The sequence below is a fragment of the Gymnodraco acuticeps genome, unplaced genomic scaffold, assembly GCF_902827175.1.
Source record: "Gymnodraco acuticeps unplaced genomic scaffold, fGymAcu1.1, whole genome shotgun sequence".
In the NCBI taxonomy this organism is placed as follows: domain Eukaryota; kingdom Metazoa; phylum Chordata; class Actinopteri; order Perciformes; family Bathydraconidae; genus Gymnodraco; species Gymnodraco acuticeps.
This window is the reverse complement of record NW_022989985.1, coordinates 1,840,560-1,864,373: the sequence shown is the minus strand read 5'-3', so window position 1 is coordinate 1,864,373 and position 23,814 is coordinate 1,840,560. Positions and strand designations below refer to the sequence as shown.

Sequence of the window (23,814 nt, the reverse complement as noted above, 5' to 3'; positions counted from 1 at the left end):
TGAACATCCATGTTGTAGTCCGCTGTATAGAAAACTGTCGTTTCCATAGTTTCCCCACAGCAGCAAACGCACATTCATGACGTCCGCTGGCGCATCATAAACACGTCGGATAGTGAAAGTGCATTCGGATTCTCTAAGCACCGCAGTCTCTTCTCCTAAATCCTTTTGAATTCTCCTATCCACTATCCCTTAACCCCGTGACGTTTCACTCAGAGGTCAAGGAATAGGAGATAGGGTTAGAATTTAGGAGCTAATTTTTGGATTATCGGAACGCAACCCAGCTGTGAAGGTGGGGGCGGGGCTTTTATACGCGAGTAGTGAAAACACTTCCGCGTAGTCTGCTCGCGTGTATCCTCCCTTTCGTCTCCTCCCGCACCCCTCCTCGACTCCTCCGTGTGCATTTCAGCATTTCAGACGTCCTTCAAAATGGCGTGTCTTGATCGATTTCCGGGTCAAGTCCCGGAGGAGGGGAAGAGAGGAGTCGAGGAGGGGATGAGGCTATGGACTATTCGACTTCAGCCTTTTCAGCCCATGTTGCTCTCATGAGCGCGCCAATAACAAACGTCTCCACCTGATGACGTAGTATTTTTATTTTAAGCGGATCTCTAACTCAACTACAACAAGTTGAGTGTCGTTTTTCAGTTTTAAAGATGGAAACCAGCCTCAGTGACAGCCTGATGATCATGTACGAGGATGAATCCGTGGATGTTCGTTACGGAAACGGAGCTCAGTTACAAATGTCGCCGTGTGGCTGTGAGTTCATGCTGGTGAAACCCAAAGACCCCTCCGGACACCCTCTGCAGCCCACTGAGAGGGTCCGACAGAGGACCAGATTCACCATCAGCGCTTATAAGGTGCAACGTATCAGCGTTTCTGTATGTTGGTCCCAGTTTGTGCATGTCATGTATATAAAGAGGTTCAAATGAGGCTACAGGCTGTTGTTCGCTTGGCTGAAGGTCTACAGTTTGATTGTCTTCTGTATTATGTACTTAAAGTTATAATCTCATTTTACAGGAGTTCATAGTTGCTGCATTGGCATTTAGGAATAAATATGCAAGTCGCCCATATCTGCCAGAGGAGCTCATCCCTGCTGACCGCAAAAAGGTACCAACATTGATTTACTTGCCAAATATTAGTCATCAAATGTATGAATGTTGTCAGTATTTTATATATTTTTTGCATTTCCTCTTTCAGCCTTTTGTCAGCATTGACTCAGACGTGCTGTGGCCTAAGTGGTCTTCATTTGATGCTGAGCTGGGACCTGCAGGCGAGACCATCATCAGGTCGGAGGAGGGACGAGCTGCGTTGATGCTGTCGGCCTCTGGTGACACATTTTCTGTCGAGTTTACAAGCAGCCTCAGTCAGACTCAGCACCGCAGCATGCAGGGTTTCAGCAGAGACTCTGACAGCAGCCCAGGAAATCATCCTCAGCAGCAGCAAATAAGCAATCTGATCTGTCAGACTTCCAATGTTGAGAACAAACAGGTTCATCAGGGAATCGGAAGCAGAAGGAATGAATCTATTAGATCAAGGTCTTGTTCCCCTCGGACTCTCAGCACTGCTCAGCCAACGGTAATGCCTCTTAGTAATATTCTTCTGCTTATATATCATAGATTTGATTTAATATTTGCCTTCCCTTCCCCAGCCAGAGGAGATGTATCAATCCACCACAGTGGTCCAGCATCACTCCTGCTGTGCTGTTGCCCCACCCTGGTGCTACCCTCTGTCCTTGGCTCGGCATCTCTGGACTACTCGTCTCTCTAAAGCTAAAGAAATAAGAACAAAGGAAATCAGCGAAAACACGCAGGAACACGAAAGCATCAACAAGCCAGAAATATCCATCACAGAAAGACAGTCTCATCTTCCTCTGGCGCTGCCTCTCACATGTCCATCACCTCACTGGCACAGGTTGAATGACCAATTGACTAAAATGGAAAGAAATACATATGGAGCACTGTTTAACAATGTTCAAAGACTGATTTAACCTTCCTTACTTTAATGTATTTAAGATGGAAGGTTGAAGACGGCCTGGTGGAAAAAGAACATCCAGACCAAGATCTTCCAACAGAGTTGTTAAAGGTGATGAGGTGTCAAGGAGTCACCTACAGGTTGGTTGGCAGGTTGTTCAGGGTTAAAGGGATGGATTGGGTTTTTAAATAGTCAGTGTGTTATTTTATAGTACATGGTGGACAGCATGCCCCCAGTTCAGAGATGCAGATTGGGGTTAGAGCACTATACTATTGTGCACGGGACAGCACAACATATTTTAGCCACTGAAAAAAAAAGAAGATGTATAGTGTTAATTATGTTTCGTCCTGTTTGGCTCCTGTGTAGGATACTGAGCGGGAAGGTCTCAGTCATAGAGGTTTCTCCAGGCGATGGATCAGTCATGCGGTCTAACGGGGTCCTTAATAATTATTTTACCCATCACAAACTCCTCTCAGGGCAGGTAAGTTTGTCATAACAGTGTTAACTAAAACAAAAATCACAAAACTGAACAAACATTAGGATAGGTTATCCTTTATACATTTAAAAGTTGTAGGTTATCCCTAAACTAGGGTTGTGGTGAAATTGAGTGTAGTAGTAAATGTCCTCAAGTTGATTCCTGATCAGAAATCTTTTTATTGTGTTTCGACAATGCATTACCAGTGTTTGTCATTTAGAGATGGAAAGCTAAATATATGCATACAAATGAGACCGTGGTCTGTACTGATTGTATGTACAAAGAGAAAAAATTATTACAAACAAACAATAACAACGACTAAAGTATAATCCCATACATTCACTGCCAGTGAGCCTCATACACACAATTATTTACCAGGAACATTGTTAAACGAATATATAAATCGATTGTAACATATGCATATACATACATGCAGCAAATACCTATACTCATACAAATCGACTGTATACATATGCTGCAGATAAGCTATACCAATAGCAGATCGTTTTACAGTGTGGAATGCATTTAACCCTTTAATGGCCAGACCAAGAAAAAAGCTATGAAAAAATTATTTGTTTGCATTTTTTTATCAAATTGTACACAAATAACCACAAACAATTTAAAAAATGTTGACTGACCATATCGTTTTGTTTTTATGAGCCACTACCAACTGGTCAAGCTGGCCTTTTATGGTAAAAGTGCATTTTCAACAATCATCATATACATTACAGTATTTGGTATGCATCAAACTCAAATAAAACACAAACTCAAATACATTTGTTTCTTTTATGGAAAATGAGCAATATATAAAACCAGATATATTCATAAAAGATAATAAATTATTTTCACTCTGAGACTCATAAGGCAGTACTAGATTTAGTAATGTTACCATGAATATAGCCATTTATTTACCATATTTTATTGGAAAACATCTCTGAACCTCTGAAATAGTCATATTGCTAGCTTACCATAAAAGGCCAATTTGACCGTTTGGTTGAGCATATTTTCCAAAAAATAATTACACCCTGTTTTGTGCATAACATGTCAACCAAAGGGTAGAGCTGGCTGAATCAGATGGAGTTAAACTTTTTTATTTATTTTTCAACAAGATATCAAGACACAAAATGTGCTCTACCAAATGGTGGCGCTGGCAGTTAAAGGGTTAAAAGAGGTTCCCAGGCTTCCTGAAATTTCCTGTTTGAGTAAAGAAGTGAATATCTGATATTTTCAAGTTTCATGCAGGACATAACCGAACGTCAACCACTGAATGAGTGGGCGGGACCCAAATTGATTCCTAAATCAAAAGATTAAAAATGTTTTTGTTATTTACTTATGAATTAGTACTTTAAATATATGTGTTCATTCATTAATACATATATATTATTATTTAAACTATTGCTGAACCTCTCCATTTATACAGGTGTTTACCTTTTATCTTTTTCATGCCCGGAAAAATAAACAAAACAAAATAAAAGGAAAAATAATATTCAAACAGCATGACTATTCCTACACAAAACAAACTAAAATAACTATCAAACTAAATGTATAAAAACTAAACCTTTCAGCAGAACAAAAACACCCTGTCAAAAATCATTGAGTATTCAATCTATTATAAACCTCATCATAACATCTAATCTACCAAATGTAAAATACAATTGTAACTATTTTTGGATCTGAAATACTGAACCATTGATTAGTCTATCTCACAGGTGAAGGAGGTAACATACCATCTGAACAGCCTTCCCCCTGACGTACCCGGACAGCTGTACTCTGTGTGCTCCATTGTGAGCCGTGCAGACAGGTGAGACACAGCTTCATCACAGGCTGATGAGTTTAAAGACCTTTTTGCATCAGTCCCTGTCCCTGACCATCATCACCTCACTGCGTTACAGGATACTGGCTTGCTATAATGAGGCCAAGCAATCTCTGAAGCTCACTGCGACACCAAGCTGCCTGCAAGAGGTACAATTAAGAAGTCCCTGCTGATAATGACTGTTTAAAATACTGTTTATATAGACTTTTTAGTATTCAATTCTTAATTGATTACAGCTGCAGTAATAGTAGATCAACAGAAAGTAATGGCCAACTTTTTTGATAACCATTTAATAGTTGGCAGAACATGCAGTTTTCAGATTTTCAAATATAGATTTCCTTATAATTACTATTTATATCTTATGAAACTGAATATTTTCAAGTTTTGGTCTGACAACCCAAATTATTTAGGGCTATGAGAAACTGGGTTGGGCTTTTTCTCTTTTTACTATTTTATGAAGTTTTACAGACTGATTAGGAATATTAATCTAGAAAATAGGCAAATCAATGATAAATAAAATCTTTAGTTGCAGCCATAATGTTGATTGTTATTTTGTTTACAGGGGAGACGTTCTTCTCAACCAGCAAGGATGGAAGAACATCTTCTCAATCTTGTTTCTTTTGAGCAGCATGTGAATGTCACACAGACTGTAGAAAGTCGGTGAGTTTGATCACTAGTTGTATTTGTATTCATACTTAATTGTATATAATGTTATATTACTTTTCATTCAGGTCAGATCTGGTAGCTGCAGAATTGGAGAAGATTAAACGTTTCAACTGTATCCTTTGCTTAAAGGGACTTTAGTTATCAATATATGAATTCACATCAGCAGGGATTGTATGAATTGTTACTAAACACTGAACCCTAACCATAACCCCTGGCCTTGCGTTTAAAAAGAAATCACTCAAAGATATCAGAAAGACTCTCAAAATGACCAACAGAAACATTAGACTACACAGAGACACATACACGGCAACAAAGAGACAGAGAATGACTACAGAGGAACTCGTAAACAACTTCAAATAGACACAAATAAACCACAGAGAGACACAATGGCCCTTTCTCATTTCTCTAACTCCCCTCCTCGACTCCTATCCTCGATACTTAGTCCCGCCCACAGGAGATGCGAGCGGAGGAGCCGAAGAGAGAGGAGGGGAAGCAGCAGGCGGTTAGAGAAATGAGAACTCCTCTCCTCTGAGCGGTCATTTTAAAGAGACGTCCATTAATGATGACAGGAGGCACAGCAGCCCTCTGTCTGATGGACAGGACTGTGTTCATGATGACTTACATATTTACTTTTAATTCATTCACAGTGCGGTATAATGAGACAATAACAGGCTACAGATGCGGACACACACACACACTTATATATATATATGTATATATTTATATAAATATATACAATTTCAGAATCAAACGGAGCACTCTCATAATAACGTAACACTATCATAGACTGGATATATTATATATATATATATATATATATATATAAACATCGCGTAGCGATGAAAGCAGTTAATACAATAATATCCAGGGGATGCATGCAGAGCTGTCATTGGCTGAGATAAGTCCGGCCGTGCGTCACGACTCTTTGTTCCCGGAAATGCATCCACGAAGGAGCCGTGGAGGACCCATCAGTGTATCCTCGGTTATAGCTCCTCCAGAGAGCCTCCTCGACGCTCGGTCCTCGAAGTGCATTTAGAGAAATGAGATGTCCTTCAACATGGCGCGCTGAAATTCATTTCCGGGTCACTACCGGAGGACCGAGGAGTCGAGGAGGGGGATTTGATGAAATGAGAAAGGGCCAATATGACCCCAAAAGATTCAAAACAACCACAAAGAGACAATTATACTATAATGAGTTACACAATCCTCAAAAGATGTGTAAAACTACAAATAAACACAAATCCACAACAAAAAGAGGCTTATCTGTGACGTGTGCGTGTGTCTATGTTGAAGAGGTGGTGGGGTCTTTTGAATGACTGTGCTGATGTCTCATAATACATCCTGTATATGCAGGGGCGGCGGGTACTGTAGGCTAGGGTAGGCTAAGCCTTCCCAAATATGTTTGTCACTGCATCCTGGTAAAATAAAAATATAATGTTTGTGTCTTTGACATTAGCGCTGCTATGCAGCCACCTGTGCCCTGTAGGCCTACTACAAAGCGAGTTCAACATATCCTGGATATGTTTGAGTTATCTTAACTAACCCTAACAAACGAGATCTCGCTAAGCGGTCATACTACGCTGGTTAATATCAACTCGGTAAATCAAGCCAGGGTTTCCCTCACCAGCTGAGAGCGCGTTCACGTGAAAGGGGCGGGGTTAGGAACATTTGACCAATCACAAACAGGGACAAGTGTACTGACAACGCAGCGTCATACTTCATTAATGAAAAGTAAACTAATATTAGACAAATATGAACTTTAAACATCCATGATTTACACATAGCCTATAATCCAGGATACAATGCAAGGTGAATATGGTGAAGGTGAACTGGTTAAAAAATAAATAAACTGTGTTTGAAAGCGTAACAGTTTTATGATATCACTCCCCCATCTAAGTCACGAGTGGATCTGACTTTAAATTACATTTGAGTTGAGTGTTTCGTCAACCCAATGTGTTGCTTAAAATAATACTTCTGCATACAGTATGTGACACTAAGTGTTGCACGGCCAGATACGGCTCGAGAAGCTGACTCAGATAAGGACATAGGCCTACGATATATTATGATATTATATAATCTGATTGAATGTGATATGAATGATAAGTGTGACACGTCGGCGTCTTCTCTGCATACGGCAGTTTAATATATTTGACTTGATATATTTAAACTCCGCACACTGAGGCGTCAGGTAAAAAAAAAAAGTGATTTAGCCTTCCCAAACCTGAGCCTCACGCTCATGTGTATATGTACTTTTACTATACAGATATTATGCTGAATATGTGTTGCTCTTTAACATCCATGCCCAGTTTTGTTAGAGAACAACCACCTGATAACGAGTGATAAAGGATGTGCGAAACTTGAACGCTGCTCTCCAGAGGAGGTCAATCATGAACCAGTGAATGAGGACTGCATCGCAGAGGCTCTACAGAAAACCTCGAAAGCCATACGGGACATTGATGCTCTCATATCCGCAGCCTCACTGACTTGAGTCTGAAGTCGAAGACAAAGCTATTTTCAAACTCACAAATAAAGATTTTCTGTTTTTTAAGCTGTGAATATATTTGGTACTTGGACTGACATAACAAGACATTAAATATAATGATATCACCTGGGACTTGGGACATTTAAAACATATTTTGGACATTTTACCAAATGATTAAACTTGATTGTGTTATGAATTATTGTGATAATTAAATTAAAGCCAATACATGATTGGCCGTAACAAGTGCAGCCTCTACAAACTCCAGTACTTGATACTTTACGAGAAAACATTCAAAGTGATGTCTGAAATGTTGGGGAAAGTTTAGTAAGAAACAAAATGTTTATTTTGAGTGTTCTTCCCAACTACATGTTATGGAAGCAAAATAGCTCTCAAACTCTCAAAATGTAAGATGTTTTTTGCCTGAAATGTCTCACTTTAAATTATGCAAATATACTCTGTATGCCAAGTTTAATTTATTGGTAGATTAAAGCTGCAAAGAAAAAACACTTTTAAATGAATGTAATATGTTTATTAATAAACTTGCCCTTTCTCACTTAGTTAATTGTCAAATACTTCCCCTTATATTTGGAGCATGTTTCTGTAAGTGAACAGCACTTCCCACCATAATCAAAAATCAGGTGAGTGGTTACTGAGAATGTTTTACATTTAAATAAAGCTGTTGTGAATTTATAATCAGTTCTGTTATCATTTTTGCCTTGGGAAGAAATTGTATTTATTTTGTTCATTCTTCATCCTGTCACTAATATATAACAAAATTAAAAAGTGGTGACAAGCAAACATACTTTCTAGACTAAACAGGATTTGCTGAAACAGAGTGACACTGACAAAGGTAGAGAGGAAATCTACAGAATATACTGATGTTTCCAGGAAAAACTGCCTTGCTTTAATCAGGGCAGCATTCTGGAAACATGAACCCTACTGTACAAGTGTTTTAATCGCACATATAATTTATTTCTGATTTTAAAGTTTCCATCTTGTATTTATTTTCAACGCACAAGGTTTTAGGCTGTTTGAAAGTCTTTTAATTGTATTAATTAATAGTTGTATTTTTTTTAATATGAACATAAAGATAGATTTGTTTTGAATAGATGGGTCAGATTGGATTCATCCTTATTTTCAGTGTGTGCTTTAATGATATAGGAGACAATATGTCATTGTTTATAATGACTTTCAATTATAACTGATTTCCATCAAAGGACCTAATTGGTAATCATTCAATATACAGAAAGAAATATCACACACTCTAAAGAAGTATTTGCATTGTCAGTTGTACTTATTTCAAATAAGTAAACAAGTGGAGTACTTTCCAGTCTACGTTTGACACATTGTAGATTGTTGTGTTTTGGTTACACCTACTGGTTTACATGATTATTACTTCTGTCAAAGTGTTTTTATGTTGGTTAAACGTTGAGCTGTTTGTTTTAATCTATGAAAATCATTTTTTACTATGTCTATATTCACTTTATTTCAAACATTTAAGAACCTCCAGCTGTGCTTTAACCACAATTGAAACTCTAACTACTGCCACGTTTCATCTTATTTACAACCCGGTATCACCGCAAGACGTGAACATGTGACGATTTACCATGCTGGGAGACGTGAAGATGTCACGGTTTCGTCCCCTTCAAACGTGACAGCTACACAGTATTGTTAACCCATGTTAACCAGTGGAGAAATAACCGGAAATACCAAGCAAATGCTACCCCGACGTAATGATTTATTTTGTAATAGTCACACTCGATTACAGCGATTTTCTTGTTGCCCCAGCTGGTCGACACCTCTTTTAGCAGAAACAAAGGCTACATTAATGTATTAAATCGATGTTAATCCATGCGTGTGGATGTGGAATTAACGGACGTGACGTTGTGCGATTGAGTTGCCAAGCAACAGCTTCGGTTCATGTTAATTTACAAACTATTCAACTACAACCGTAGTTATATTTAAAAACATGTTAGAAGGCCTCACGAAATACTTTAATGCACATTAAAATGTAAATGTGAAGGAATGTGTGTATAACAAAATACATCGGTCATTAAACGAAACCGGAAACAGACGTAGGCAAGATCCTCAGCTCGATGATTGGATGGTTATCCGCAATGCATGCTGGGATTTGGTGTTTATGTGATGTGAAATCTGAAAACGTTTTTTAAAAATACAATAATACTTTATTCCGAGTGTGCTTGCTTTACTCTTTGAAAGTCATCACATAACGGCATTGTAATACACGGTTCGGCTGCATTAAATATGACATATGTGCCGTAGTTCTCTATTTAGAGAAGACTTCTGGACAAACAGGAGAACTTCCGCCAAAACTGAAGATGTGACGTGGATCATAAATATATAAGCAATTATACAACATCTTACATTTCTTTTCACACAATGCGTCTCCTTGCAGTATCAACACTAATTCGGCTGACTTTTATATTTGATCCAATTGGTAGATAGGCTGTATTTAAACCATAACCGTGCAGAGCTGATAGAAAGGGACACCTGGTGGTCAAAGCACGTTATTGAATTGTATTATTTTATTATTAGATATTAATAGGATCTCTATAAAGTATATTCATTACTCGTTATTCTCTACTAATAGTTCATTAAAGACTGTATATAATGACTAGTTTGAACATCCCTTTCAAGATTTCAAGATTTTATAAGCTAAGGTTTATTGACATATCATATTATACACAACTACTGTGTAGTTATGCAATGAATGAAAAACTTGGGTCGCAGGTTCCTCAACAGTGCATTACAAGACATCTATCAATATGTGTGTATACTCCACCATTAAACTGTCATTCTGCACATTTCTTATACTATCTACATACATCTTATAAGAGTATAATACATATGTATAATATCAGTTTAATAATAAACAAATAATAAACAAATAAGTGCTTAAACATAGTTAACATTGCAGGAAAGCAATATATTAGATGTTAAGTACTTTGTCAGGCTTAATATTTATCTGTAGATACAAATGTCACTGTGTGTGCTGTGTGATCTGCATGTGTGTGACCATTAAAGAATCAGAATACCTTTATTAGTTCCAAAGGGTGGAAATGTGCAGCGTTACAGCAGGAAAGAGCCACAGACAGCTTAGTGTTGCATATCTTACATGCGTTAAAAAAGTACTAAGTTAGAATAAAATAAACAATATGCTAAAAAAGTACTAAGTTATAATATAATAAACAATATGCTAAAAAAAAGATAAAAAGTTACATAATTTTCAAAAATACAGATAAAAAACAAGACGGCATATATATTGATTTAGTGGCCAGGTATACATTACACCAGGGGCGTTGCCTGGACCTGGAAACATTCGGGGCTTAGCCCACAGTGGCGGCGCTACAGTCGAATTTTCTACTGCAAGACTCCCCACACGCACATACACAATTGCGCCATCTGGTGTCACAAACGTGTGTCTGCATTAGCTTTGTTACGGCAATGGATTGTGGGAGATTCTCATAGCACGTGAGGATTTCTTGAGGGTAAGGTGCCTGTATTATCTCGGTGGACAAAATGTATGTTTTTATTTTATAAGGACAATAACGTACTGTTGTGTTTGTTTAGTTTAATGTTAATTGTTTAATGCTCACAGTCACAGCAACATGTTTTTGTGTGATTGGTTTTATATGATTTATCAACGTGATCATCAATAGCTAATCTGAGCACCAGACCCCAGCTCACGTGTCGTTTTATGCTGTCCATTGAAATGCAGGAAAGTAATCACCAGCTCTGAGTGATCTGTTGCCGAGGGGACACTACACCGGAGTTACATAAGCAGAGATAAAGTGCTATTTTGAGGGAACTCACCTCCTCTGGGGTCCCCAGGAAGAATTTTTTTAAATGTTGAAGTTAAAAGCATCAATCTTGTGCAATTTGAGAGCAACATTAAGAGATATGGATACATCTCTCAACACCCATATGTCAACAAAAATCAAAGAATCAGAATCAGAAACGGGTTTATTATTTAAAAACACTTTATTTTCCAATTAAATCATAAACTATGTCAAATTATTAGAAGTTGTTAGTAATCAGATTAAACAGAAAAAAGGGATGGAAGGAGGAAATAATAATCCCTCATCACTTGCTGTTTGCGGTTGAAATGATCTCTTTTGCTGGCCAAACATGCTGGATGGAAAGCAGTGATGTCTCACTTGCCTTGGCCCTGTATCTGCAGTCCCTAAATCAGTCATGTTACCCATTGACTCTTGTCTGTTCTGGTGTTCCTGTTCATTGTTGTCTCCATTGTCGTTCTTGTCTGTTGTTTCTCCTTCTTGTGTGTCCCTTTCTCCTGTTCTCCTTTCTTCATCCTCTACTCTGTTTGGCTCATCTGTGATGACTGTGTATGTAACACAAACAAGTATGTAAGTCAATCAGTTTCCAGCTCTGTCAAATAAATGAATTTCAAGATACACAAATTTGTCTTCATTAAAATGAGTGTCACCACAATGTCACAAAATGTAATACTAACCAATTGAAAATAGTTAAATGTACATCTCTTGTAGATATCACTGTTAGAGTAGTTATCTGCCAATAGGACATAATCATTCCTATACAAATGCAGTTTGAGTAATTCACTTAATATATTCACTTCATACTTTAATATAGTCATTTTCACTTGATACTCTAATATAGTCCTCTTTCTGCATTCAAAACTAAGGAAAGCTGTACAATTTGACATGATAATGAGGAAAAAAGGCCTCCGACAATGCAGATAATTTTGTGATCATATCAATTTTAAGATGGGGGTCAAGGCTTAATATTTGGGAGCATAGTGTCCCTTGCCCCCTTTCAGGAGCCCCACTGGATTAGCTTTGATCTGAAAGCTTGTTAGCTGGCTGTCCATCTCATAATGTTCACATAGAAACTAGCTGTCAATAGGAATATCAATCAGAAGAATTATAATTTCATGCAAAAATCTGTCACAAAAAGAGGTTGCACATTTAAATTCAGGTGTTGTTATGGCAACGTCAGTGGCCAGACAGCCACATTTACTGCTGCAAATACGTTCAAACATGCTGTTGACACGTAAAGCAGTGGCAACTATGCCACCATTTCAGCTGACTTTTCCTCAGAAATACCGTCACATAACATCCATATATTTCAGTGCTAGGTTGATGCTTAGCTAAGCTAACTATGAAACACTTTAACTGACAGGACTCCGGATCAACTGTGTAATGTAAGGTAGCTTCTAGCTTCATGTCGAACACTGACAGTAATTCAACATTTCCCAGAGAGCTTTCTTTGAAATCACCAGGTAACGCTAAAAACATTTAGATTTTATGACAAAGTGTTTATTTAATATATCTGGCTAGCTATAGCTACTTGCTAACGGTTTAGCTTACCCCCGCGATTCAAAGTAACGTCAACGTAGCTATAATTTATGCTTTGCTTACATGTTGACATAACTTGTAAGTTTACTGACATTTACATACCTTGTTCACCTGGCTCAGGTGGTGGCTCTGGGGTTGTTGTGTGAGCCACCACTTGAGAATTGCCGTATTTTTTATTTTAAAAATGTCTAATGTCCATCTTCAGAAACTCCGTGTCCGCGGCTGAAAGTTTAAACACTGTCACAGAGGTACGGAAGAGGATTAGGGCCACATAAACAATTTTTTTGTGAGGATTTCAAAAAAAATATTATTTTTTTTGTTCTGAGAAAAAAGTCAGAATTCTGACTTTAATCTCAGAATTCTGACTTTTTTCTCAGAACAAAAAAACATTTTTTTTTTTGGGAGAAAAAAAGTCAGAATTCTGACTTTAATCTCAGAATTCTGACTTTAATCTCAGAATTCTGACTTTTTTCTCAGAACAAAAAAACATTATTTTTTTTGGGAGAAAAAAGTCAGAATTCTGACTTTAATCTCAGAATTCTGACTTTAATCTCAGAATTCTGACTTTTTTCTCAGAACAAAAAAAAAACATTTTATTTGGGAGAAAAAAGTCAGAAATACCGGTAACTGTAGAACCAGCTTCACTGCGATTTACACATTGCAGATGGTTGTAAAATGACTTATTATGGTTCCCTCTTGGACCCCTCTGGCGCGCAGAAATTCACTCACGTCCTCCATTGTTGCCTACTGCAATGTGTAAATCGCAGTGAAGCTGGTTCTACAGTTACCGGTATTTCTGAGAAAAAAGTCAGAATTCTGAGATTAAAGTCAGAATTCTGAGATTAAAGTCAGAATTCTGAGATTAAAGTCAGAATTCTGATTTTTTTCTCCCAAAAAAATAAATGTTTTTTTGTTCTTAGAAAAAAGTCAGAATTCTGAGATTACAGTCAGAATTCTGACTTTTTTCTCAGAACAAAAAATAATAATATTTTTTTCAAATCCTCACAAAAAAAAGTTTTATGTGGCCCTAATCCTCTTCCGTACAGAGGAGAGGTCAGCCAATAAAACACGTTTACTTCCATGCAACTCTCAGATTGGTCTGGTGGTTGCCTCTGTTGCATTCACTGAACACGGGAAATTACAATTCTGCCATCCTCTAGGTGAAGTACGGTTAATGTATTATATTATTGAGGGAGAATTTGTCCGGGGCTAAAGAAAAAACATCCGGGGCTAAAGCCCCGGATGCCTACCCCAGGTGACGCACATGCATTACACAGTTATTAATGGCATATATATTGCACATATAGCACATATTGCACAAAGTTGGTTTGTATTTAGCAGCAAGGGGTGTTATAGTCTGTGTTGTGGTATGTGTAGGAGGGTCTACTAGGGGCAGTGCTGGTTGTAAAGTCTGACCGCTGCAGGAAGGAAGGACCTGCGGTTTCAAGAGGGTTTCATCCCTCCATATTCTTCTTAAAGCTTTTTTCTTATTCAAAATAAGACCTTAACCTAAAGTACTCTTTAATGTTTAAATTAAGCCTTATTAGTTTGTCTGTTTTGCACATCCTCCTATTAATATCTAATAATAAAATAATACAATTCAATAACGTGCTTTGACCACCAGGTGTCCCTTTCTATCAGCTCTGCACGGTTATGGTGTAAATACAGCCTATATACCAATTGGATCAAATATAAAAGTCAGCCGAATTAGTGTTGATACTGCAAGGAGACGTATTGTGTGAAAAGAAATGTAAGATGCTGTTTAATTGCTTATATATTTATGATAACAAGAAAATCGCTGTAATCGAGTGTGACTATTACAAAATAAATCATTACGTCGGGGTAGCATTTGCTTGGTATTTCCGGTTATTTCTCCACTGGTTAACATGGGTTAACAATACCGTGTAGCTGTCACGTTTGAAGGGGACGAAACCGTGACATCTTCACGTCTCCCAGCATGGTAAATCGTCACATGTTCACGTCTTGCCGTGATACCGGGTTGCTTATTTAACCTAGTAATGCTGAGCTTTCGAACATTTTGCAAAGGTGAAATGCTTTCACAATATTTACTAATCATGTTTATCTTCATTGGAGGAAATGTTAAATCATCCACATGTGTTTAACCCATAGAACATACACTCTTAGATGTGTAATTTTTTTTAACACACTGCTGTGTCAAAGGCAATTCAACACATTCAGTGTCATTTCTGAAGCATTTTACACACACATGTGTAAAATAAAAATGCACATAGTCAACAACAATACAACAATAACAATAGTGTGTGTCCACTGTCCTGCCCAATCACGGTTGAGTTATTTCAAATGTATCATTTTTCAACTGTCCAACTGTCCATCCAAACTGCCCTTTTCACCTCTGCAGCTCTGCTGTGGAGGATGGATGTGTCAGCGGAGGAGAGTCTAACACTAGGTACGTTATTACAGAAACAAAACGTTTTTAACTAAATGAGCAGATATATTGTCATAATGTGAGCAAGTTAGGGGTCTAAATAAATATTTGTTAACTTAAATAAATATGTTTTGCCAATGTTGAACAGCTAAATATTGTTTGAGTTTAGCTGCCTGGATGACAATTATTTTCCTTTAGGCCCATCTTCTTTTTTTTATTATATTTATTTTTATTTTAACTTAATTTAGCTTACACTATTTTCTTTGACCATCATTCTTCAATCGGCATTATATTGATAGCATTAGCAGCTATATGTTTAATGCTATCTAGATACTTTGGCTAGGTTTCATTGTTCGGCCAGATGTGACCAGATGTGGCGGGAAAGTGAGAGTGAGAAGACCGACAGAGGCTGCGTTAATATCAGGTTAATATACAGTCTCTTACAGTGCAAATAAGTAACTCGGCACTACATTTATGTATTAGTAGTAAGTGTACACTACAGTTGACCTGTTTCTGACTAAAAACATCAGCCATTACTTGCAAATATTATATTGTGTAAGGGAGATTTCATATTTGGCTTTCCCTTCCGACGATTTGATTGGTCGGAAGAGAAGGGCCGGCGGGCTTTCCTTCCGACCAATCAAATCGTTGGAAGGGAAGGCCGGCGGGCTTTCCTTGACATGTCCCTGACACAGCGCACCAGCGCACTGCGGGTGTAGTATGGTGAGTGTAGTCGGGTGAGTGTGGCGTGCAATACTGTGTTTCACCCATAGACTGTATAAGGTTTCACCACAGATTAATTAAGAGGGGCGCTGTTTCAGTCTTTGTAAAATACTCACTGACAACAGCGGAGAGATGTTTTTTAATACAAATAAAAAATATAAAGAAATACCTGAGAAATACCCAGCCTCCAGGAGAAAACCCCACAGGAGGCTGAGCAGAATCTCCCCTGTGCTTCTCTAGAAGTTGTCTTTATGGGTGAAGTTAATTAACTTAAAATTACCATACTGCTTATAACTTACACTCTTAGAAGGGATGTGTCAAAAATGACACAATATGTGTTGAATTTCAACACACCTACATAGTGTGCTCAGGGACAACACGTGTGGTGTTAATGTATGTGTAAATCATTTTTACACACAAAATGTGTTACATGCCCCTAACACACAATGTGCACATTTTACACATTGTGTGTCATAAATGTGTAACCAAAATGAACACACTCATTTGTTATTTCTGCACATTTTGTGTTATATTTCTTTAACCAGAATTACAATTTGATTGTGTTATATCTGCACATTGCGTGTCAATGACGATTACTGGAAGTACCAGGTGGTGGATATGGTTTTTATTCAAAAATCAAATGCAAGAATACATTCATTGGACATTTATTTACAAGGATTTCATTAGCACAATATCTCATTAAGAAAATAATTGTTAACATTTAAAAACATTAATATTTTTCTAATTCATTAAATGTTGACAGAATAGATTAATAAAATCACACCTAAAAAAACCTTATACCTTGGTTAAAACAAACTTAATCTTCAGCAAACTATTGTTGCATAAACATAATCGTCAAATGTTTAATATCACTGAGTCACTACAAGCAGATATGTTATTAAATATTAATATTAAATATCCAGTACTGAGTTTTTATTATGGAAATGCCAAAACATTTGAAGTCTTTGACATTGCGATGTGTTTCCATCCAGCTGTTATACAAATATTTAATATATATACATATATATATATATATAATATAACAATATTTCATTAAGAAAGTCATTTAAACATGAGAATTTTGTAATTCCTCTAATGTTCTCTCGAGAATAAACAGATCAGTTTATAAAAGCCCACCTAAAAAATCTTATACCTCGGATTCAGATAAAGTTTGTCAGTGCTAAAATCCGATAGTAGATCAACAGGTGTAACATCAGCAACATCGCCTAATATTATCATTTCAAAGTCTTCAGTTTCTTGCTTAACGTATGCAAATAAATGATCATCAAAGTATTGAACTTGCAGTATTCTAATGAGAGAGTGAAATGTCTCACAGTGGGGTATAAGTTGAATAATTTCCCCAAATAAGTGCTCCCCTTGATGCTGTGTTTGAAGGGTCAGCACAGATCCAGTCCTGTATGTCCGGCCCTTTATGGTCAGCCAATGTGTGACATAAATGATGCTATTCATCGTGACATTTCCATCTCGGGCTGATTTCAGTCCCTCCAGTATAATATCAGCTTTTCTCAGAGAACCAATATTCACAGGGCAGGCATTGTCGACGTTGCACTTATTACTGAACGGGTCACCAAGCTGGAAATGATACATCTGTTGAACCTGATGTTTCTGAGCTAGAGTTTTTGCAATATTTTTAGAATTGCATACAACATGTGCTTGCCTTTTTAATGGGTTATGCTTGGCCTCAAATCTCATACACCATAAATGAGAAAGAGGTCCAAATAAACAAAGCAGTCTTGGATAGACAGTACACCATGAAATGGTGCTTCGATATCAGATTTTGTTCAAACAATGTTTTGTAAAGCGTGTGGTGATCAATGATGAGCTGCTTTAGAAAAACAGCAAGCCCAACACTGACAACAGGTGAAAAAACAATGCTGCAGATTTCCCTCAACAATGAACAATTGCCAATACTGGTCTTTCCTTTCAATGAAATCTCCGATCAAAAAGGGTAAAACCTACAACAGACACCACATCTGGGATGCAGTTTGCCTGACAGCATTTTCAGAAGATCTTAAATTGATTATGACGCTCGGTTTGTTTTTTCCATTGACATACCCGTAGTTAAAACCAGCAATCCTTTGGTTCAGTTGCTCAAGAGTGAAACGTTTTTCTTGATAAATGAAGTGACGCAACAACAGCTTTACCTCTAAAGGAGCAACACCCTCCAGTATGTCATGCATTATGTCCACACATGTATTTTCTGTTACATGAAAATGTTTAAGGCTGTTCAAACATGAGTTTCCTTTCACACCAGTCGAGCTGGGATTACAGATCCTTACATGTTGTTCATAGTTCTCCCTGGTGCGTTTAACAACTCTGTCCTCATCAAACACTGACTGTACTTCCTTCTTGTCAATCAGGCAAAACTGGCAACATTTGTTTGCAGAAAAACTCTCCACACATTGTGTGTATTGCTAAATTATCTACTGTTAAAACTGAAATGGTTCCAAACAGCTTTTTAATGTGTCCATTAGATTGGACTTCCACACCAGAGTTTTCAAGGACTCTGATGTCTTCAAGAAGTGGCTCTAGGATCTTACCAAGCCCATATAATATAATTCATCGAACATATGCTTGGCACTTTCAAACTGTCTCATTACTGGTAGAACAAGTTCATGCTCAAGTGGTCAGGGCTCGCAATTAACGATGTCCCGGGGACCATAACAATTCCTACTGGGACACAAATCTATTTTGTCTGGGACTATTTCGGGACAGTGAAAAACAAATTAAAAGTAAACTTCAAAATGGATGTTATTTGCAAAGTCATTGGGCTGTCAAATCATAGAATGCATTCTACGTCATCCACTCTGCTGCTGACTGCTGCTAGACTCGCGCCAATGCAACGGTCACGACAGTTAAAAAAAGAAGAAAGAAATGCTGAGGTGGTTGAATAAACAGCCCCCTGATGCAAGCCCCAATTCTGCCGACTCCCGAAACGAAAACATCCCAAGTCCTGGTCATGATGCATCGTCTTCCACTGTGGTAAGTTAGTTGTCTTAAGTGTCAATGTTAGCTAGCGCTAACTAACGCTAGCAACTGAAGTGTGCCTTATACAAACGTCCTAAAATGCGGTGTCATGTTCTTTTGAAGTTTGTGAAATACAGTTGATCAGAATAAGAGGTGTTGCCGATCATTTTTGTATTTTCTTTGTCAGCCAGTCAGTGACCAGGCTAGAATCTTTAGCTGCAAAAACGTAAGGCATTTAGCTAATCATTTAGCTTTTCATCTTTTTTTAGTGTTTTAGTTTTTTTGGGTCAAGAACGTCTGTCAGATTGGGTGACGATTAGAAAAGGGGTCGCAAGGTCATTTTAGTTTGTCAATCACAGGTCTCGACATTAACGACTGCCCGATGGCCCGGGGCCATCTAGTATTTAGCTCGGGCAATGAAGCCTCACCTGCTGGTTGCCCGATCGGGCAATCTATTATGCCAGTATCATGCAGCTCGCGGATCCATTAATGAGTGACCCGACAGTAAAACTAAACATATCTATAACTAGTTTAGGTAGTTTGAGAGGTAATTAAAATAGCTACGTGTGATATTCTAACCTGAAGTGTGTGTTTTGTCCGCTCACCGCTGCATGTGACTATGCAGAGCTGCGTGTTCAGTCTCGACTCGTCAGCAGCAGCTGATCTCTCTCCCGTCAGATTAGACTTCACACGCGTTTATGTCCATATCGATCAGATCCAGCTATTTCTAGCTAATGATATGACTACCTGCTTATTAAAAGACACCTAAACAATAAGCACACACAGTGACGTCACAGCTACCCACAATGCAACGCGTGCCATATATTTTTTTATAAAGACGCCATTTTTCTGGAGGTGCAAAAATCCTGGTGATGCTAATATAAACAGCTAGCTTATGTAGCCAGGCAGAGCGCACTAGGTTTTCTTTTCTGAATTAACGACCGAAGAAATCGCTGCATGTCTTCGGATTATATCTCTGGACTTGAGGGGTGTGCTCTAGGTCGTTACCAGCGTAAACTAGAGCTGTGTGGGTTGTTGGATGTACAATGTATGGAATTACGACCCTCAAAAGTGGCCTTCGGTCGATTTTGGCATCTACGTCTATATTCTGGAAACACCAGGTGAATACCCCACTTGTCACAATAATATTATCATGCCAATGCATATATGTGGTATTTTAGAGTTGACTATATTGATTAAGGCAATCGACTATGATATTCTGTATGCACCTCGCGTGAAATGGTTGATACCGGAAGTACGGTGTCGCCCTCGGCCCAAAACCCGTATGTGTGTGTGAAAGAGGCCGCAAAGTATAGCGCAGCATTATGCCTTTGTTTACATGCCCACCGGAACCCCGAGGCATTACCAACAGATCAACGCACAATCAACCCATACAGGACATCTATTTCTCCACATTAAGTGTTAGACATTAGAATTGACTCTTCTTGTCTGTCACATACTCTTCTGGTCTGTCACAGACTCTTCTGTCTGTCACATACTCTTCTTGTCTGTCACATAAGTGGCGCAACTGAAGCGGTATTGCACTAAAGGGAAATTATTTTGACCAAAGAGATTTAGATTTGCAGGCTAACGGGAACTCTGACGTCGCCATTTTGTGTGCTTCGCGGATGCGCTCGGCTCCTCTCGACTGCTGCTCGGGTCTGCTCGGTCAGCTTCCGGATTCGTTCAACGAACTTACAGTAGATAACATTACAAACATTTTTAACAGGGGCCATAATAGTGTAAATAACGTTTGTTTTGGCAGTTATAACTGAATGTAATGTTTTCTACTTTGTTACATCTGGGAAGGCATTTGCCTTCATCAGATGGAAAGTGTCGAGTGATTGAGTGAGAGCAAGATGATTGACATTCATGAATGAAAATAGAAGATCAATTTATATTCCTATAGTACTACTGACTTGTGAGGATAACTTGTAATTAGAACTGAAAACAGATACATTTATTAAACTGTATTATGGAACTTCTGTTTTTTTATTATCATTCATACCACTTGTATTGCCAGATAGAGGGTTCCGATCATAAAACACAGAGACCATACAGCCATACCATATTGAATTGAAAAATACAAATCAGAATTCTTCAATGTTGACATGACAATGATAAATTAGTCTGGATATAGAAAAACATGTCTTAAAACAACTCTCTTCCCTTCTACTCTAGGAGAGGCAACAGATCAGACTAATATTCATATGTTTAAAAGAATAAGTATTTTAAACTTACATGGTGGACCAGAGTCTATGGTGTGATGATTAAGTGACAAAAAAGTATCAAATTATATGTATTCTGCATAATTGGGGGGGCGACGATACAAATTTAAATTTGGGACACTGCTGGTTATATCCGGGACAATACAAAGTAGAATTCGGGAGTCGGGACAGTTGTGGGACACTGAGGAAAAAAGTTAATTTCGAGCCCTGCAAGTGGTACCCCAATATTACTGAGTACTGATGTCACTGACTTTTATAAGTCATCTACAGTTGTTTCTACAAGTTCTTTAACACAAGATACAGTTCTTGTGACACCGATTTGTGTTAAATATGATCCAGAATACATCTTTGCCACAAATGAGGCTGCACGGTCAGAGACAGGTTGAAAGCTCTCAAACAGCTCAGCTGTGTTTTCCTCTTGACTAATTGTGTCTATGGTCCTTGTGGAGTCAGTGATTGGTGGGTAGGTCTGAAGAGAAGCACCATCTCCTGGGTTACTTGTTATTTGGTGCTCTAGAAATGTGCTTTGCAAATTAATGTATGCTGTGGTACGTCCTTGGGCAGCCATCTTGGCTGCAAGTTAGAGTAAATCTCATTCCTTCTGACAATGCATGGATTTCACGAAGATGCCGGATATGTTCTTTTATCTGTGTGAATTGTGAAGGGCATTTTGGACAAGTATACATATTGTTTTGATTTAATTAACAGACTTTAATTTAGAGATGAGGTCCAAAACCTTTGCTCTCCGGTTTGTTGACATTGGTAGGTCGTAGATGTGCTCAAAGAATGAGAACACAGAGCGGGGTTGGGTAGGCCAGGTTGCATACCCAGTAAAGCTTGAACAGCTTGTCCACAGCACATCCCAGACCTTCATCCAAAGGAATGGCAATCTTGTCACAATGACGTACTGCTGTGACCCTCCCCTTTGATGTCCTATGCACTGCAGACAAGATGTGGCTGTATGGTCTGTCCTGGATCCTGGGGTGCATCGAAGAGGGAATCAATGGAACTCCCTTCCTAGAAATATTGAAATATTAGAATTAGTGTTTTCACTCAGTTCATCAACAGCAACTCCTAAACTAGTTAATTATAACCAAGTATGTGTATGTTGTTTTATATTGACCTACTGACTACAATTCACATCATTTAATATTAAACTAAACATACCGGTACAAATTCCATGAGTTTTGTAATTGCAGACTTCACGCTACAGCGTGTTGCAGCAACAGGTGGAAGAAGATGAGTTAGTACAACCAGCATTGTGTAGCAATTCTCATCTGCAAATGAGAATCAGGGTTGGGGGATTGGGGAAGAGTAAAGTAATCATTAGCATATTAAATCATTTTCTCAATTTTTTTAATAAATTCAACAAAACATTTGTATAGGCCCTGCATACCATCAGTTTGGTTTTCCATCCCTTCGATCAAAGCTGTAACATCGCCCTTCCCCTTGGCAGCTACAGCCTTCAGCTTTGGCATGATGCTGGCCTCCCATCGCCTTATGAACAGGTCCCCCTTACCATCAAAGATTTTCTCAAACTCTGTATCAAGCTGGGTGGTGGAAAGATGGAGACAGTTGATACAGATAAAGATATAATGACATTATTAAAATGACAAGACCAGTATTTTAATCTAACATTTGTTAAACGATCAGATAATAAACTTGATAATATTATGAGAATGGGTCATTTTGTGTACTGCACAGCTGTGAACACCACTGCACAAATGCATAAAGATGCTAAAAAAGCCTACCAGGGTTGGTATATCCAAGAATCGTGGATACTCTTGGAAGATTTGGTTAATGGTGGGTGAATGTTTGGATATCCAGCTTCTGCGCCATGTGAATGTTTTGATAGATGAAATGTTTTCTGCAGAAGGCCTCAGCTTTTTCATCAGGTTGTTACATTCTTTTATGTCACTATTGTCCTGTGACTTCGTCCTGCACAGAACTTGGTCCAACATCTCTGCTTCTCTTGTGTCTCCTGTAACGCCGCTGAACTTCCTCCAGCTTACGCCGTATATTGTGAAGTCTCATCTCCAAAAACCCAGAATGTGAAGCTGGGTCATAGAGATGCTCCTGAAATTAAAGAGGGGAAAAAATAACATATCAAATCAAAGTTGATTTCGTAACGAAGTGGTGAAAATTTAAGAGGATATGACGAAGCAATATACATTTGATTGTTGACCAACTAACAGCTGCTTATGTTTAGAAGTGAAATCTAGAACACACTAATCATTGTTAATCACTGTAAGCTCAGGAGAGGTATATGTAAATACAAATATTACCAATAGGCAGCCTTTACATTCATTACAATTACAGTATATATTAGTCTACTCATCAAGTTATTTGAATGAACACTCATCATTCTTATTAGACAAAGTAGATGTTAGCCCTAGTCTGTACTTTCACAATGTCATTGAGACAAAACTGCTGTTTTCACACTAAAAACCATTAAATCAGAATTTTCAATGTTTTTCGATATTTTAGAAAAAACCGTTATACTCACAAAGCCTTCTCCATAGCCACCGACTTGGACTTTCAGCTGAGGGAATATAGTGATGAGATTCCACCACCTTTTGAGCTATTTATTTTTCATTTTTCAAAAAGAATACAAAAAGTTCTAGCATACAAATATTACAAATGCGTGATGATAAAGCAATTGTTTATAAAGAATGTTGTTTGTATCAAGCAAATAAAAAAACAAATA

The 23,814-nt window shown here is 38.0% G+C and overlaps 1 protein-coding gene across 2 annotated transcripts; it reads left to right on the top strand.

Annotated features, from left to right (window-relative positions):
* The first annotated feature begins 428 nt into the window (after positions 1 to 428).
* Positions 429 to 8,097, top strand: cunh5orf34 (chromosome unknown C5orf34 homolog). Of its 2 annotated transcripts, none has more exons than XM_034212430.1 (11): positions 429 to 875; positions 1,015 to 1,104; positions 1,195 to 1,572; positions 1,646 to 1,908; positions 2,010 to 2,108; positions 2,335 to 2,449; positions 4,153 to 4,244; positions 4,336 to 4,405; positions 4,819 to 4,916; positions 4,988 to 5,034; positions 7,229 to 8,097. In XM_034212430.1, exons 1-11 carry the CDS (start codon positions 651 to 653, stop codon positions 7,408 to 7,410), a joined length of 1,659 nt encoding a protein of 552 aa, XP_034068321.1. In that variant the 5' UTR covers positions 429 to 650; the 3' UTR covers positions 7,411 to 8,097. The 2 variants fall into 2 exon arrangements, with proteins under 2 accessions (XP_034068321.1, XP_034068322.1); XM_034212431.1 differs by having other exon boundaries at positions 432 to 854.
* The last annotated feature ends 15,717 nt before the right edge of the window (positions 8,098 to 23,814 follow it).

Bases quoted from the DNA above. Each gene is read 5' to 3' on its own strand.
- cunh5orf34 (XM_034212430.1), top strand. From the start codon at position 651: ATGGAAACCAGCCTCAGTGACAGCCTGATGATCATGTACGAGGATGAA. The intron at 2,450-4,152 runs GTAAGTTTGTCA...TCTATCTCACAG, and splicing joins ACAAACTCCTCTCAGGGCAG to GTGAAGGAGGTAACATACCA. The intron at 4,245-4,335 runs GTGAGACACAGC...ACTGCGTTACAG, and splicing joins ATTGTGAGCCGTGCAGACAG to GATACTGGCTTGCTATAATG.